This window comes from Phacochoerus africanus, chromosome 4, assembly GCF_016906955.1.
Source record: "Phacochoerus africanus isolate WHEZ1 chromosome 4, ROS_Pafr_v1, whole genome shotgun sequence".
Classification (NCBI taxonomy): domain Eukaryota; kingdom Metazoa; phylum Chordata; class Mammalia; order Artiodactyla; family Suidae; genus Phacochoerus; species Phacochoerus africanus.
The window spans coordinates 31085216-31102995 of NC_062547.1; the positions used below are offsets into that span (position 1 = coordinate 31085216).

At 34.8% G+C, this 17780-nt stretch overlaps 1 protein-coding gene across 1 annotated transcript in view; it reads left to right on the forward strand.

The window, feature by feature from the left end:
- Nucleotides 1–17780, forward strand: part of DCDC1 (doublecortin domain containing 1) — a 393003-nt gene that overhangs the window by 196987 nt on the left and 178236 nt on the right. Inside the window, 2 exon segments of the mRNA XM_047776089.1 lie at nucleotides 3593–3727; nucleotides 6209–6327. Of these exon segments, the coding sequence (XP_047632045.1) occupies nucleotides 3593–3727; nucleotides 6209–6327 (254 nt within the window).

A 17780-nucleotide genomic window follows, 5' to 3' on the forward strand; every position in this document is an offset into this window, starting at 1 on the left:
GTCTGATCAGACATCAGCAGGACATGAGTGACAACTTGTAGTATGGAAACGTTAAGAGGAACTTCAAGTTATGATTTTAGAATTAGGATATTTTTGTTATAAATTAAGTTGTAAATATGGGAGTCATGGATGCTAGCAGAATATATTATTCTGTATGTCACAAGGGAGGTTGTGGAAAGGCAAAAAATTCTTTACTGTCCTTTTTCTTTGGAGAGCAAATCATCAAGAAGTAATATTTTATAATTTATACAGGAGAATAGCACAAATTTTAATTTAAGTTTTGAACTAATCGCTATTAGATTAGGACACAGAACTTTAAATAAAATTCCAAGTCCCATCTTTATTCTTAGACCAATAGTTGGAATCTATTTGAAGACTGCATACCAGATCCTAGATATTTTGCCTTGTTTGGTTGCATAATTATGTACTCACTGATATTTTCTGCCTTGCAACTTTTCCAGTTCTTGGTCTTAGAGGTGGGTGGATTGATCAGTTATAGATTTAGAGAATGGGTACAGTAAGAGTGAATATCAAGGATATGAGGAAACAGATTTTAGAACATTTCATGTAGTTGTGATTTAATTTGTATAGTAAATCCTTTAACTTTGTCCTAAAATTGCTATCAAAAGAGAAAATCTTATAAAATTTATAATAGTAAATAATTTGTTCAGAATAAAGATTGTGATCCATGAATTCCTTCTTTCAAGAAGAGTTTCATTGTCCTGTATTTTATTCCTCAGTAGAGCTGTAGGAAAAGACCATAAGTGGTTCCCTTATTACTTTGAAATTGCACAGGAATATTGAAGTATATTCCACTTTGGTGATTTGCAAGAAGAAAATTAAAGCAGTTTCGATTGGCCCAGTAAATATTCATCATTTTTATCACTGGCATCATCTATATTTGCACAATTTATTCAGACAAGCAAAATCATAACAGTCGTTTAAAGGAATAATAGAAAATTTATTTTTTGATTCTCAACAGCATTTTAAAAGATTTTCTAATGACATATATGATGCCTCAACATAAATGCTTTTTGTACACATGCCCATGCATACACACATGCACACACACACGCACTTACATAGAGACACACACATGGCATATTATGTTGCAGGTTGTAAGAGCACTTTTCTTTACTGAATTCCAACTTTTATCTCTCCTACCTTCCTAAACATTTGGTCTGAAGCTAAGTTATCAGATTAAATTAAAAAGGAAAAAGAAGGTGAAATCACGAAGAGAATTTAATGGCCATTGTCAGTTTTAAGTGTATTCAACCCCAGATTGGCAGCGTTCTTTTTTTTCTTTCTTTCTTTTTTTTCTTTTTCTTTTTCTTTCTTTTCTTTCTTTCTTTCTTTTTTTTTTTTTTTTGTTAATAACGTGAAATGAAGCTGATTTAGTGGATCTGGCTCTGTCTGAGCTATGTGGAATCACTTGGGAACTGTCCAGCAAAATATCTCTCAGAAAACAGCATGGTGTTAATACTGGGTGCCAACCCAAGACAGACACAAAGGACCCCTTCACTCTTCACCAATAAGCCAACTGTTAAAAGATTAAACCATGTTGTGGAGATAACAAGAATTTAGGCACTGGCAGCAGGTGCTGTACAAAGAAGCAGTTGGCAGTACGGTTCTTCTGTCTGACTAATTCCAGTCAAAACAATCTTCTTCCCAGTTTCAGAGGAGAGTTTTGAGTGTGATGGCAACTTAGAGTTAGGAGGTTGACTAAGAGTGCTGCTTTAAATGCTGAGTCCTGTGGTGGATGGATTAGTAGAATATAGTTTATCATTGTTCAGAGACTGTGGGGAATTTCCCTCCAGAATCCAGTCACTACTGGCTAACTGGGGAATACACAATCAAAGAGTCCGTAAGTCAAATCTGCTTATGTGGTGGGATTGCTGTATTTTTTAAATTTTGTTTTCACATATAAGCTAGTTCTTGAGAAGTAACTATCTTCCATTATAGAGTAATTGTCAAATATAATAGTCATACCCTTTTGCTGTTGCCTGTTCATATTTGTAAAACATTACACTTAAACTATTATTTATTTTTTGCTTTTTAAAAAATCATTTGCTACTCAACAAATATCTAGTATTTGCAGAGATTTAAAATAGGCTTCTTAATAGTAGAAAATGGGGAGTTCCCTGGTGGTGCAGCAGGTTAAGGATCCGGCATTGTTATTGCTGTGCCATGGATCACTGATGTGGTAAGGATTCCATCCCTGGCCTGGGGACTTCTGCATGCCACTGTCACAGCCAAAAAAAATATAAGATAATGATTTAAATTGTTATTGAAAGAACATCATTTACCAAACTTAAAGCATAAATTGGCAAATTCCCATAATCCTTTACAAATAAATATTCGCACTTAAAAACTTTAGCATGATAATCAAGGAAAGTGATCATTTAAGTTAGGAGATAAAGTTTATTAAGTAAAAGTAGTAGAATTCTGACAGATGACATGAATGACTGTTAATTTGACAATCAAATCTAAGTGAGGGATGCTAGAAAGTGCACAATACTCTTGGCAATTGTCATCAGATAAACAAGTGGGATACATCCTGTCCTTTCCCACAGTGATCACTGAAGTCTCAGCTCATCTTCCTTTATTCTTATGAGATTGTACAGCCTCCCAATTGTTCTCTCTGCCTTTGTTCTTTCCATTCTACAATCCATTATGTTTATACTTGCCAGATCAACCTTTCTAAAATCTTCTGTAATCTAGTCCCTCCTAGTTGAAAGCTTGAAAACCATACTGACACCTAACTCCACAGCCTTATATTTTACACCTTCTAAGTTTGGTCAAATTTGTTTTTTGAGCCTACCAGTAAATCCTAAGATAATTTGATTATTCTAATTGCCTTTGCTTGAAATACCTTCTTATTCTTCATTATTCCTGTCAAACTGTCTCTATCCTTCAAGACCTGGTCCAGATGTTACCTCTTTCAAGATGCTTTACTTTTTGTTGCTCCTTCAGAAATAAGTCTGCCATTCTTTGCACACAATAATACTATTTAATTATCCATTTGAAGCTTAACATGGAATTGTGCATGTGTGCTTGTGTGTATAATTGCCTCTACAGTATTTTGTTTTTTGTTTTTGCTTTTCAGGGCTGTCCTGTGGCATATGGAAGTTCCCAGGCTAGGGGTTGAATCAGAGCTGCAGCTGCTGACCTACACCACAGCCACAGCAACGTGGGATCCAAGCTGTGTCTGTGACCTATACCACAGCTCACGGCAACACCAGATCTGTAAGCTACTGAGTGAGCCCAGGGATTGAACCTGCATCCTCATGGATGCTAGTGCTGTTCGTTACTGCTAAACCATGACGGGAACTCTGCCTCTACAGTTTAAAGTTTTTTTAGGGCAGGAAAAATATTTTATAATATCCCATAACACATATTCTCAGTCTTATGTATCAGGGCTGGTGCTCAACAAATATTAATTGAATTGGTTTAATGGGATTGAGCTCCACTGTTTGAAAAGCGACCTCAATCAGAAACGTCATGTTCTAGATTCATTTATTTTGGGTAAGTATGTGGAGGGAGGTTAAGTTTTAGACTGTAAGTTAAAACCATACTTCTTCTCATTGTATAGGCGGACCCCAATATGGTCCTTCATGCATCTGTTTCCATCAGAAAACAGAGTTTCTCAAGTAGTGAAGAGAGCAGTGGGAGTCAGAAAGCACCATTGACGCTGTGGCCTGCAGCCAGTGTGTGGCTGATCACAAAGGTACCCAAGAGTGTCTGCTCTCCCTGAATGACCTCCCGGGATCCCTGGCTCACCATGCTGCTCTGCTCCCAGTGTGTCCTCATGCAAAGGAGCATGCAAGTGATAACATACAAGTTGTTGGCTCTTTTGAATCTATTCTGTGCTCTTGGTTTGTCTTGTACAGAGGACTCCCACATGAGCATTCGATTCACTTTTAGGTCTGCTGATGAGTTAATTCCAAAGTGATTTTAACCCAGCATAGAGCTTATGGATAGCCCACAGTCTCACTATTTTCATGAGACTTGTCTGAAAGTCATTTGCTGCTACTCCTTAGTCTTCATTGTTGAGGTTCACAGAGCCTGGTAGATTAGCACCATATAGTGATAGCATGTGGTCTTTGTAAGGATAGTTTTAGGAGAAATCCCTAAGTATAAAAAAAAAAAAAATGTGAATGATGCCTAACACATTTTATTCCTGTGTATTGGGCTATTTTTTAAAATTCGATTCTTTTACTATTGGGTCTTATTTAAACATAGGTATGTAATTTCTGTCCCCTTCCTTCTTACTGTTGAAATATATCTTGTAATTGCCACCAAATATTTATGTCTGGAAAGAGATGGTGCAGCTTGTATCTACCCTTCTGTGTCTCCCTTTGCTCCCCCTCCCTGTAGAATGTTTTTGCTTCTTAGCACTTCCATGGGTGCAGAGGAACACCCAGGCAAGTTTGCTTCCTTGGTTGAGGGGGTGGGAGAGATTGAAACTGTTTTCTTCAGTGAAATTTTAGATTGCACCTATTATTTTTGCTTCATTGAGAGTTAAAAACCAAAAATATAGTGTAATTAAGACACAAAGGTACTAAGAAATATTATTCATTTAAAAGACAAAGGCAGAATTAAGTTAGATATTTCTTAGATTTGCTTCCCACCTGGAGACGCTCTTAACTACTAGCCTGTTTTAAGTTGTATTTTGTTTCTGATTTAATAATAATACCTGCCATTTTATTAAACATCCGTTATATGTTAAGCATCTTATATACATTTATGATCTTATTTAATTTTATAAAAACCATGTAAGTTTTCATTATATAGCAGAAAAAAAAAACTGAGGCTAATCGGTGTTTAGGAGAGATTCTTGGTCTGACTTCAAAACTTATGCCATTTAATTGTAATATAAAACACTGCTCTATAGCTGAACAATTCATGAGCATTGAGGCAAGTGTTTTAGTTTTAGCAGCACCAGTGAACACCTGTGTGACCTCAGGTAAGTCACATCCCATATCAGGGCCTTAGTCTTCTGGTAAAAGAGTTGGATGAGTTGATATGGAAGGTTATTTTCCCAAATCTCATATTCTGTAGTTGCATGGTATCTGTTTTCTAGAATTTCATGATATCAAAAAACCTGTACTTGTCTAAAATTTCCCCTAAAATATTTGAAATGCTACAAAGATGGTGAGTTTTGGAGTTAGATTAGAATTAGAATCCTTTGTGTGATCTTGGGAAGGTTTCTTATATATAAAATGAAGTTAATAACACCTGTCTTGCATAGTTGCTGTGGTGGCTAAATGAGAAAATATGTGTGAAGTTCAAGCATACTATCTGGTATATAGAAAGTGCTTAATATAGGGTGATTCTTTTCTCTCACCCAAGGAGTTCACTTTTCTATGTAGATAAGCAAATGAGGATTCCACTCAGTGCTTATTAGAAAAAAATGTTTAAAATTTTTTTTCTTGAGTTATTGTGTAGTTCTTTTACACACATACCAAAAACATGACAAGTAAAAGTCATGTGCTAAAATGCATTTTTAAAAATCTTTTAAGGTTTGAAGTTTTCTCTCTTTTTACAAAAATAAATCATTTTACCTTTTAAGACAGAGAGGTTTGCATGCCATAAATCCTCAATATGTATAAATAAATTCCTCAGTGGTTGTCACTTATTTAAAATGTGTTGATTCACTAAGTAAGTAAATTGTTAAATGGCCACTCAATAGTCTCAATTTCCTCATTAGAGAATCCTAACATTTAAAACAAAAGCAGTTCACAAACCACCTTGAAATGTTTAACCCATTGTATTTAGACCCAGAGTAAAACTTTAAATTGGTACAAAGGTTAAGGATTTGTTTCAATCTTTTCAGTTCGCTGCACTTTTTTTTTCTGTGCATACATATTTCAAGTAAGCGCCATAGTTATAACTATAACAAGTGACACGTGATGGACCCCAAATCGCTGCACTGTGAAATATGCACAGAAAAAAAGGACAAATGAAGATATCAAGGTCTGTTTTATTTTGCGCTGAACTGTAAAATGCCACCCTTGTCCGACAGAAGATCACTTATTCTGAGCAGGGCTCACTGACTGCTAAGTTGTGGGTAGTGTTTCACTTTCGGCAACTGTTAATATCCAGGTTTATCCAGGCATAATGACCTCACTATTTGTGACACATTGTTGAATTTTCTGGTTCTTTTAACTTATTTAGACCTTTCTCCCCCCTCTCTATTCATTGGAAGACTGGAATGATCCTGAGCCGAGCGATAACTCAGGGCTGTCTGGCTATTGGTCATCCAATCAGACTCAAGGCCGCTGAGGGAACATCACTAGAAGGATACAAATTAATCCTACAGAAAAGGTAATGTTTATGAGCGATTTACCTCAAAACAAGGAACATTAATTTCAAGATTTCTGAGTAGTCAAATCATGATGCTTCCTGGCTTAGACTAAATATTCATTAAGTTTTAAATTTGTGTTCAAAATATCAATATTAATTTTTCTAAAATAAGCTTGAAAAACATATGCCACTTTGTTAGTGTCTCTTAGATAGTTTTAAAAGTGAAACCTTGGCCTTCAGTATGTATCTGTGTTGTAGACAAGCTGCTGGTTTACTCTATAATTATTGGAACTCATTTCTTTATATACATTTTGGTTATTTATTTAAAAATTTAAAGTTCTATGTGTATTCCTAACCTTTCCTCCATTCTTCTGTAAATTAAATACTGAACTGTGAAAGAAAAATTGAGGAGACAAAAATTGCTGGCTTGTAAGTCACCAAAAGTGTCATTCCATTTGTTTTTTCTGACTTGGGAAAATAAAATGAAAAACGAAAAAGAGATTTAGGAGAAAAAATTAGTGATAAGGAAGAAAAGTGATTTATCTTCAATCACTTGGAAATATTGTTTCCTAGATGCTTTCTTTTCTCCTCCTTATTTGTCTTTTGATTTCAGCTAGTGTTGACAAAAACAAGTCCTATGTACTTTAAGACTTAGAAAGCTATCAGCCAACTATTTCTGGCTGGATAGACAGTGAGGATGTGCTTAGGGCTGAAACCAGAACTGGGGCACTTAGGCACCAGAGAAACTGGCTCAGCCTGAAATACAAAAGGGAGATGTTCTCTAACATACAAAACAGACTGTCCAACAGGTATTAGAATATTACATAATGGTTAAGAATATGATCTACAGAGTCAGATTTCCAGATGTAAATCCTACCTGTAACTCTTACTCTAATAACACCAACAAAAAATTCTGACCCAGATAGTATTTTAATTTCTTTATACTATATGTAAAATTTAATGTTAATAATCTGTTAAGGTAGGTGTCATTATTATCATTACAAGTGAGGAAATTAAAATACAGGCAAGTTAATCACTTACTCAAGGTCATATCTACTCAGTGATTAGGGAGAAATGCAAAGCCAAGCAACCATAATATATAACCCACTTTTAGCCACGAAGCTGCACAATCTGCAAGTGAGTGCTGAGTGTGGTAGTAGAAATCTCAGTGAACAAGTAGGATGTATTATTGAGAAACCCAGGCAGAAGGGAGAGGGAGATAGTAGCTTGCTATCATGCAACTTGGTAAGTGCTAGTAGTGTCCTAAATACATTGTTCCCAAGGAGGGACAAACAAACCCAAAGCAAGCTCCAGTTTGATGGGGTGCTGCATGTGGCATAGGGGCAGCATCAATGCTGTAAACTGGAAGCACACCTAGAGTCAACTTGTAATAATGACAAGGGCAGACCATGGGACATAGAGCCAGAGATGCTTCAACTCACTTAGTCCAGGGTTATAATAAAAAGAAAAATCAATTAGTTATAACTGACCCAGAAATGATGCATATGATAGAATTAATATACAGGTTGTTTAAAAAGTTGTTATCATTATATTCCATGTATTCAAGAAGCTGGAGGAAGATTAAACATGTTAAGTGGAGACACAGAAGAAATAAAAGCACTCATATCAAATTTATAAATATGAAAACCACAATGTATGGTATGAAAAATATACTGAATGTGACTAATAGCACATTAGATATTATGAATGAAAATATTACTGAACTTGAAGAGATAGCAACAGAAACTATTCACAATGAAAGCCAGAGAGAAAAAGATGTATTAGAAAATGAACATAGCATCAGTGAGATGTGAAAAGCTTCACATCTAATCCACGAATAATCCATCTCTGAAGGGAAGAAGTAGGGAACAGAAAAATATTGAAAGAAATATCTGAAAAATTTCCAAATTTTGTAAAAACTGTGACCTTTACATCCAAGAAGTTCAATAAATTCTAAGCACAAGAAACACAAAGAAAAGAAACCAAGGAAAATTACTGCTTAAAATTAGTGATAAAGAGAAAATCTTACAAGTACACAGAAAAAAACAAACATATTTGTTATATACTAGAGGAACAACAAAAATAAGACTAACAGCAGATTTCTTGTCTGCAACAATAAGAATGAGAAGACAGTGGAAGAACATATTTAAAAACAAAAAGAAAAAAAATCAATATAGAAATCCTTTCCCAATGAAATTTCAAATATTAAGCAAAATTAAAACTTCAGATATTATTCAACAACTAAAAAAATGATCACCAGCAGACATGCAAAACAAACAATATTTAAGGAAGGCCTTCAAGCAGAAGAAAAATGATATCAGATGGAAATGAAGAGAACTAGGAGTAGTAACTATGTAGGCAATATAAAGACCTTATTTCTTATTATTTTAGTCATTTTAAAATATAATTTATTATTTAAAGCAAAATATATTATGGAGATAAAAACAGATAGATGTAAAATATATGAAAGCAACAGTACAATAAGAAATGGAAAAAAGTTTTTTATACTGTATTTGTGAAATGGTATGATATCAACTGAAAATAGACTAAGTTAAAGACATTTATGATAGACCCTGAAGCTAAAATAATATTGCAAAAAGTTATGGCTAACAAGCAAAAAAAGCAGATAAAAATGAAATAATTAAAAAATAATGCAAAAGAAGATAGATAAAGATAGAAAGGGGAACAAAGAACAGATAGGACAAATAGAAAATAAGTAACAAGGTGGTAGATTTAAACCCATTGTGTCAACAATTGCATGAAATGTAAATAATCTAAAAAGCCCATTTAAAAGTCAGGCACTGTCAGGAAGGAGTTCCCTGGGGGCCTAGAGGTTGTCATTGCTATGGCATGGGTTTGATCCCTGACCCCAGAACTTCTGTGTGCGGTGGGTGTGGCCAATAAAATAAAATCTGTAGAGTGTTGGATGATGACAGTGCAATAGAGGAGACTTTAAAAAAAAAGTCATGAACTCTCAGATGAGATAAAAAAGCAAGATCCAACTATATGCTAACCTGAAAAGTTAATCTGAATAGTCCATATCCTATTAAAGATATTAAATTTTTGTTTGAAAACCTTCCCACAGAGAAAATGTCAGGCCCTGATGTTTTCACTAGCTTTACTGGAGAATTCTCCCAAATGTTTTAGGAAAAAAATAATACCAATTCTCCATATTCTCATACAGAAAATAGAAGAAGAAGGAATACTTCCAGCTTATTCTGAAGCCAGCATTACTCTGATAACAAAAACCAAAGATATTTCAGGAAAATAAAATCAAAGACTAATATCCCTCATGAACATAAATGCAAAAAATTCTTAACATTTTAACACATTGAATACAATAGTATATAAAAAGATAATATACATGACCAAGTAGGGTTTATCCCATGAACATAAAGTTGGTTTAACATATGAAAATCAATCAGTGTAAGTCACTATATTGACAGTCTTAAAAGGAAAAAATCAGGAACATCATCAAATTGATACAGAAAAGAGCATTTAACAAGAGTCAGCATCCCTTCCTAATGAAAACTTTCAGAAAGCTAAATGGAAGGGAACTTTGTCAATACGATGAAGGGCATCTATGAAAAACCTACAGCTAACGTCATACTTTTGATGAAAGACCAAATGCTTCCTCCTAAGATTAGGAACAAGGCATGGTTGTCCACTCTCACCTATTTGGCATGGCATGGAAACCTCTAGCCGATTAAAAAGAAAAGGAACAGAAATAAAAGACATCTAGATACGAATTGAAGAAGTAAAACTATCTTTATATTCAAATGATATATGTATAAAATCCTATGAAACCTACAAAAAGTTTCTAAAGCTAATAAATGTGTTCAAGTTTGAGGACTCAAGATCTATATCTGTCTATTTGTTTCTTATATATTAGTATCAAGCAATTTGAGAAACTGATAATTTAAATACCAGATATAATAACATCAAAAGTATTTTTTACTTAAATATAAATTAGATAAAATATGTACAAGACTTGTGTACCAAAAACATTGCTGAGTAAAATGAATGATCTAAATAGATGGAGGGATATACGATGTTCATAGATTGAAAGACTCTATATAGTCATGATGTCCATTCTCCTCAATTTTTTTTTTTGTCTTTTTAGGGCCACACCTGTGGCATGTGGAAGTTCCCAGGCTAGGGGTCCAATCAGAGCTGAAGCCACAGGCCTATGCCACAGCCACAGCAACGCTGGATCTGAGCCGCGTCTGCAGCCTACACCATAGCTCACGCCAATGCCAGATCCTTAACCCACTGAGCAAGGGCAAGGATCAAAGCCGTGTCCTCATGCATGCTAGTTGGGTTCATTAACTGCTGAGCCATGATGGGAACGCCTCAAGTTGATCTGTAGATTTAATGCAATCTCAATGAAAAGCACAACAGGTTTCTTTGATAGAAGCTATCAATGTTATTTTAAAATCCATATAGAAATGCAGAAGACCTAAGGCAAAACAATTTTGAAAAAGGAACAAAGTTACCTGACCTAAGACTTATTATGAAACTACAGTAATGAAAAATGGTGTGCACTAAAAATAGACAATTAAATCAATAGAACAGCATAGAGCATTTAGAAATACATGCACACATATGTGGTCAATTGATTTTTGAAGAAATTACAAGAGAAGTTCAGTGGAGAAAAGTTTTTTTTTGGCAAATGGTGATGGAACATTTGGGTATCCAGTATGCAAAAAAAAAATGAGCTTTGATCCATTCATCATACTATAAACAGTAATTAACTCAAGGTGGATTACAGACTTAACATGTAAAACCTAAAACTGACTATTTTAGACAAAAACATAGGAGAAAATATTAATGATTGTGCATTACTCATGCTTTCTTAGATATGACACCAAAAACATGATCCACAAAAATATAAACTGATTGGACTTCATTAAAATTAAGAATTTCTGCTCTTTGGAAGTGCAGAGAATAAAACAAGCTACACAAAAGGACAAAATATTTTCAAATAATGTCAAATAATGTATATTTGAAAAATAAAATCAACTCAAGAAAACATGGACAGATAAAGGATTTGGACAAATGCTGTAACAAGGAAGATACACAGTTGGCATATGAAAAGATGCTAATCATTAGGGAAATGCCCAATAAACCTAAAGTGATATGTAGTAAAAGGTCCAGTGTTTAAAAGGCTGGACCATACTGATTGCTGGTGACGATGGTAGAACAACTGGAACCCTCATAGTTGGTACTTAAGTTTCTACATAATTGGTAGAAATATGAAATAGTTCAGTAACTTTGGAAAACAATTGAAACTTTTCTAGAATATGCACGTGCATGCATACACACACATATATAAACTATGTTGTATCTATATGATAAAATATTACCTAACAATAAAAAGGAATTACCTCTTTTTTTTTTTTTGTCTTTTTGCCATTTCTTGGGCCGCTCCCATGGCATATGGAGGTTCCCAGGCTAGGGGTCGAATTGGAGCTGTAGCCCCCGGCCTACGCCAGAGCCACAGCAACGCGGGATCCGAGCCGCGTCTGCAACCTACACCACAGCTCACGGCAACGCCGGATCGTTAACCCACTGAGCAAGGCCAGGGATCGAACCCGCAACCTCATGGTTCCTAGTCGGATTCGTTAACCACTGCGCCATGACGGGAACTCCCGGAATTACCTCTTGATTCACACAGCAATATGGATGAATTTCAAAATAATTATATTGAGGAAAAAGAACAAAACCATGAGAGGAATATATTATTGTTCGATTTCATTTATATAAAACTTTAGAAAGTGCTAACTAATCTAGGAAGCAGATCAGTGTTTGCCTGGAGATAGGAAGATGGGGAGACACAGGAGGGCATGATTGCAAAAGGATACATGGAAACCTTGGGGTGATTTGGGGGGGTGATAGATATGGATGTATATTCATTATCTTGATTGTTGTGATGCTTTAACATGTTTATACATATTTCAAAACTTAGCAAATTTTACACTTCAAATATGTGCCTGTCAAGTGTACAGTATTTTATAGTAATGTATGTCAGTTATTTCTCAATAAAGCTGTTTTTAGAAAGTGCAAAAAAAAAAAAAAACTAAGGAAAAAAACAAATCAGAATGATAGGTAAGGGTGACTAAGTTGTTATTTTAGAGGGAAATTGTGAGAGAAGACTACTTGTGTGACCAGTGGGTTAGGTAAAAATGGTAGGTGTTTGGAAAGGTTACGTGTAGCTTGATGAACTTACTCTTTATGATCAGGGCTCTCCCTAGGCTCACTGGATACTGAAGCTAGTGCTGATCTGGTCTTAGGCTCCTGAAGTTACTTCCTCCTCTGGCCAGGGTTGTTATGGAACTGGGTGGAACTGAGGCCACAAACTCAGTGTCCTTGTTGTCTATGAGGAAGGGAGCTTGGGAAAGGAAAAAAGATATTTAAGAAAATATATATATATATTTTTTTTCTTAAATATCTTTATATATATATATATATATATATATATATATATAGAGAGAGAGAGAGAGAGAGAGAGAGAGAGAGAGAAAGTTTAATTTGAAAAATTACTATTTATAAGAAAAGATTTGGTTTAATTTAGAAAGGAGGGAAAGAAGAGAACAAGGACGAGGAGGAAGTTAGGATGGGCAGGGAAAAAGGAGGATCCCTATGTGGATGAAGATTATTTGCCCTTGTATTAATGCAACTTGCTTTTATCTGAGAAAATCTTTTGCAAGGTGGAAGCAAAATAGAAGATATTTTGGAAAACTAGCCGTTCTTACTAGTTGTGAAGCTACATTTTGTTTTTTCAAAATCAGTAAGGACCAGGATTTTTAGAGTTCACACACCTCTGGGTATATACTTTCAAATATGTTTATTTTTTTCCAGGCATCTAAAATGTCTGTGTGACTTATTTTAAAAAATACAGCCATATTTCATTATATAACAATAAATATCCTCATGTGACAGCAGCTTCTAGAGACAAATTTTTTTCCTCTTCTTCTAAGTAGTATAATGTGATCTTAACAAAAGCTAAAAATTAAGACATTGCCTTTTATATGCTAAAAATAATAGAACTAGCACTTAAAGTAGCAACCTGACAACTCTCAAAGAATATTGTAAACATATCATGCCTCATTAGTTCAGTTATGTCTCATTTGGTGTCACTCATCTTATTCTTATTCAGTACAGCAAGGGCTTGCATATGTTTATCTTTTTCATATTTTTTTTCTGTGAGGATGTGTGTCTGTTTGACCAGAGTGGATGAAAGACAAACCAACAATGTCATTGTCAATTGATATCAAAATCATAAAAAATATAAAAAATTATAAACCTCAAAGATATTTGAGACATCAATTAGACAAACCAATTGAATCAAATATAATTTTAGGCCATCATTTAATCTTGATTTTGCTTTATTTTTTTGCTTTTTCATTTTAGGGCCACACCCACACCTGTGGACTATGGAAGTTCCCAGGCTAGGGTTGAATCAGATCTGCAGCTAAGGCCTATGCAACAGCCACAGCAACTTTAGATCCAGGCCGTATCTGCGACCTACACTGCAGCTTGTGGCAGTGACGTATCGTTAACCCACTGAGCCGGGCCAGGGATCCAGCCCACATCCTCATGGACACTGTGTCGGATTCTTAACCCGCTGAGCCACAATGGGAATTTCTGCTTCATTTTTAAAGACTGAATTGTAGGATATGGCCTTTAGTGTTAAATTCATGAACTAATAAGGCAAAACACACACACACACACACATCCTTCTATACAGATAGAAGTTAGATTATGGAGACTAAAAACTAGGGACCCATCGATTTTGTTTGATCTGCACATTATTATAATATTTTTAAATAGTCATGAGCTTATAGAAATACGGAGATTTCACCCCCAAAAAATTGTGTATTACTGGCCTTTTTTGAAAAAAAAAATCAGATGAATAGGCAAGAGTGAAGTTCATCCTCTCATGATATCAACCATTCAGGAACAGATTCCTCCTTTAGAACAGTTTGCTATATTCTCTACCATTCCCAGTGGTAGTCCTCACACCAGCTCCAGCCTGCTTCATTTATTTCTATTAGCTATCTGGTAATCTTTGCTGTCCTCCTTATTTCAATGTTAATCTTTCAATTACTGTTTTTTGAAGCAACTTTTCTTTTCCACTTTGGTCTTTCTAGAAATTAAATGATAACTGGCCAACATTAATCTAGACTAGGTTAAAAAACATTGTCTTGAGGACACCGTTAAATACGGTCAACAAGTTAGCTGTGTAATGCTCAATGCTGAGACGGAAAGACAAGTTAACAGATAACACATCACCAGGAGATCAGAGAGACTGAAAATCATCTCTTTGATCAAGTCTTGAACTTTATGAGGCTAAGAGTTAGATTAAAGTAGAGTGATAGACTAGAGAGTACACAATATGGAAAGAACTGTGTACCATGCATTGAAATTATAAGCAATATTTAGACATATAGATAACACCATAAAAATGTCAACACCAAATAGAAAATTGCCCATGTGTAATTTCACAATATGTGGATTGATTAATGAAGCTTCTTTCCTCTCACTGTGTTAAGAATTATGGAGGGGAGAGTTCTCGTCGTGGTGTAGTGGAAATAAATCTGACTAGGAACCATGAGGTTGTGGGTTCAATCCCTGGCCTTGCTCAGTGGGTTAAGGATCTGGCGTTGCCATGAGCTGTGGTGTAGGCTGTAGATGTGGCTCGTATCTGGTGTTGCTGTGGCCGTGGTGTAGGCTGGCAGCTGTGGCTCTGATTGGACCCCTAGCCTGGGAACCTCCATATGTTGCCCCTTAAAAAAAAAAAAACTAAATGAAATAATTATGGAGGGGAAATCCCTTTCCACTTTCTCTGTGGATACTATTTTTGGTTTAAGTAGCATTGGAAGACACCAGAACCATCAAAGCTACCTGGGACAAGAAATTTGAAATTTGAAATTCTGAAACATGATGATGCTTACAGTTAGCTAGGAAACGATAAGCATTAGCCTATGAAAATTCCCCCAAACTGAACTGTGGGGATGGGCTGCCTTCTTACTCATACCATCTGATAAGTGGAATATTTCAAAGAAACAAATATGTGTGTGTACATTTTTTATAGATTTCTAATAGAAATACTATAAGGCACTTTTATTTTTAAAGAAGTTATTACGCACTAGAATGATATCTTCTCATCCTGAACCACAGTGAGATTTGTTTTTTATAGCTTCAGTAAAATTAAAGGGTAACATTTATAGATATGTATATAGACTCCTAATCAGGAAAATTACCAGTAAGTTCACAGGGCTTATAAATGATATAAAACTGTATGTTGTTAGTAAAACTCCTTAGGAAGATATATGCTTAAACAAAGTTGAAGCTGTGCTAAAATTTGAAAAATGCTAGGATATATGTATTTTCATTAGTCTCTTAAACCAAGGTATAATTTATGTTCTCTAGTACCTCTAAGAAGATCTTTTAAATTCCCTAAACTGTCATACGTTAAATTCAAAACATATTTCATGATGGCCTTATTAGTAATTTTTAGAGTGGTAGGATCTTGACATTTTATTCATCTTTCTTTTTTTTTAAACTAAAGTACAGCTGATTTAATATTGTGTTTTCAGGAGTACAGCATAGTGATTCAGTATTTTGCAGATCACATTCCTATGTATTCAAAGATATCTTTAATCTCCTATCATATCATATGCTTGGCTCTGTGCTCAGCTCTAAGGATACATGAGATCTCTTCCTGTTGCCAATCTGGTGGACATCATTCCTGTTGTAATTAATCTTTGGGGAAAAGGTGCTACAAATTCAGAAAATCAAAACTGAAATCAACATAATTTATGTTTGTCTCATCATATTCATCCTCAGGCTAACACTATAATCCAACTAAAAGACAAAAATATTCTAAATTTTACAGATTTTGATGGTTAGCATCACTATTAATTATGAATTGTGGATGCCTTACAGATAATTGAAAAATTATCATTTTCCATTTTGTTTATCTTGAAGAATATTCTCTTAGTAATTTATGCAACAGGAAGAATTGGTGTAACAAAAAGGTGCACTGAGTTATACCCCTACACATTAAAAGGATCTAAATTTTATCACAACTAAGCACATTTTCATCAAAGCATTAAACATTACTTTGTCTGTGCGTGTAGCATGTAGAAATTCCCAGGTCAGAGATCGAATGTGCGCTACAGCAGTGAGCCACAGTAGTGACAATGCTGGATCCTTAAAAATCTGTTGAGTCACCAGGGAACTCCTATTATTATTTTTAAAAAGAGTATAGATATAAGCTTGGGATTGACCACTTTAAAGACCAGCAATAACATCATTTTTACTATTTCTTCATTCAGTGGTTGAAATATGAGCTTTTTCAATATCTCAGGAGAATTTGCAATAGTATGAAACCATTTAGTGTTTAACATAAATGTATAAAAATATTTATGTTCATATCAGAATATTTAAAATTACTAAGAGTACATGTCAAATTATAATCAGTGAGACTAAATGTTGATTCCATTTTTAAAGTTACACAATTTAACTTATAATTTTTCAGTCTAAAATTGTTGAGCTAAAAGGCACTCTGGGTTCTAGTACCTATTTAGGTACGACCTAGCATTGTTTTGTTTGTTTGTTTTTGGCTGTGCCTACAAAATTGGAAATTTCTGGGACAGAAGTCAAATCCTTGCCACAGCAGTGACCAGTGACAATACCAGATGCTTAACCCACTGCACCACAGAAGAACTGCTCTGGCACTGTGATTTTGACCATCTCTCTGTATCTCACCTTAATCATCTGTAAAATGGGGACTAGACAAGGATAGCCCCTCAGTTCCATTCATTTTCTCAGTCTATGTGCTATTGTCTTGGATAATGGGTATTATTATTATAATCATTAATTTTAGTACTATATGTTAAGTCAAAAATTTTTAACGGCTTCTCTTTTATTCATTGCAAAATAAAAGAATCTCTAGAAAGTCTCTCTCTCTCAATACCTCCTTTAATCCACTCAATACTGAAATTGAGCAATAATTACATTTGTCTAATGCCTGAGAATGGAATTCTTAGCTTAGGGGTCAGTTAGACCATGAAAGAAGTTTCATAAACACAATTTTGCACAAGTATTAGAACTCTTCATATTTTCTCACATCTCTTCTTCCCTCTCAAATATAATTTCATTTTCTTTTTTCACAATTTTTTATTTCTTTATATATATATATTTTGTACTGCCCAGCATGGTGACCCAGTTACACATATATGTATACATTTTTTTTCTCACATTACGTGTTCCATCATAACTGACTAGACAGAGTTCCCAGTGCTACACAGCAGGATCCCATTGCTAATCCACCCCGAAGGCAACATTCTGCATCTATTTACCCCAAGCTCCCAGTCCCTCCCATTCCCTCCCCTTCCCCCTTGGCAACCACAAGTCTATTCTCCAAGTCCATGATTTTTTTTTTTCTGTGGAAAGTTTCCTTTGTT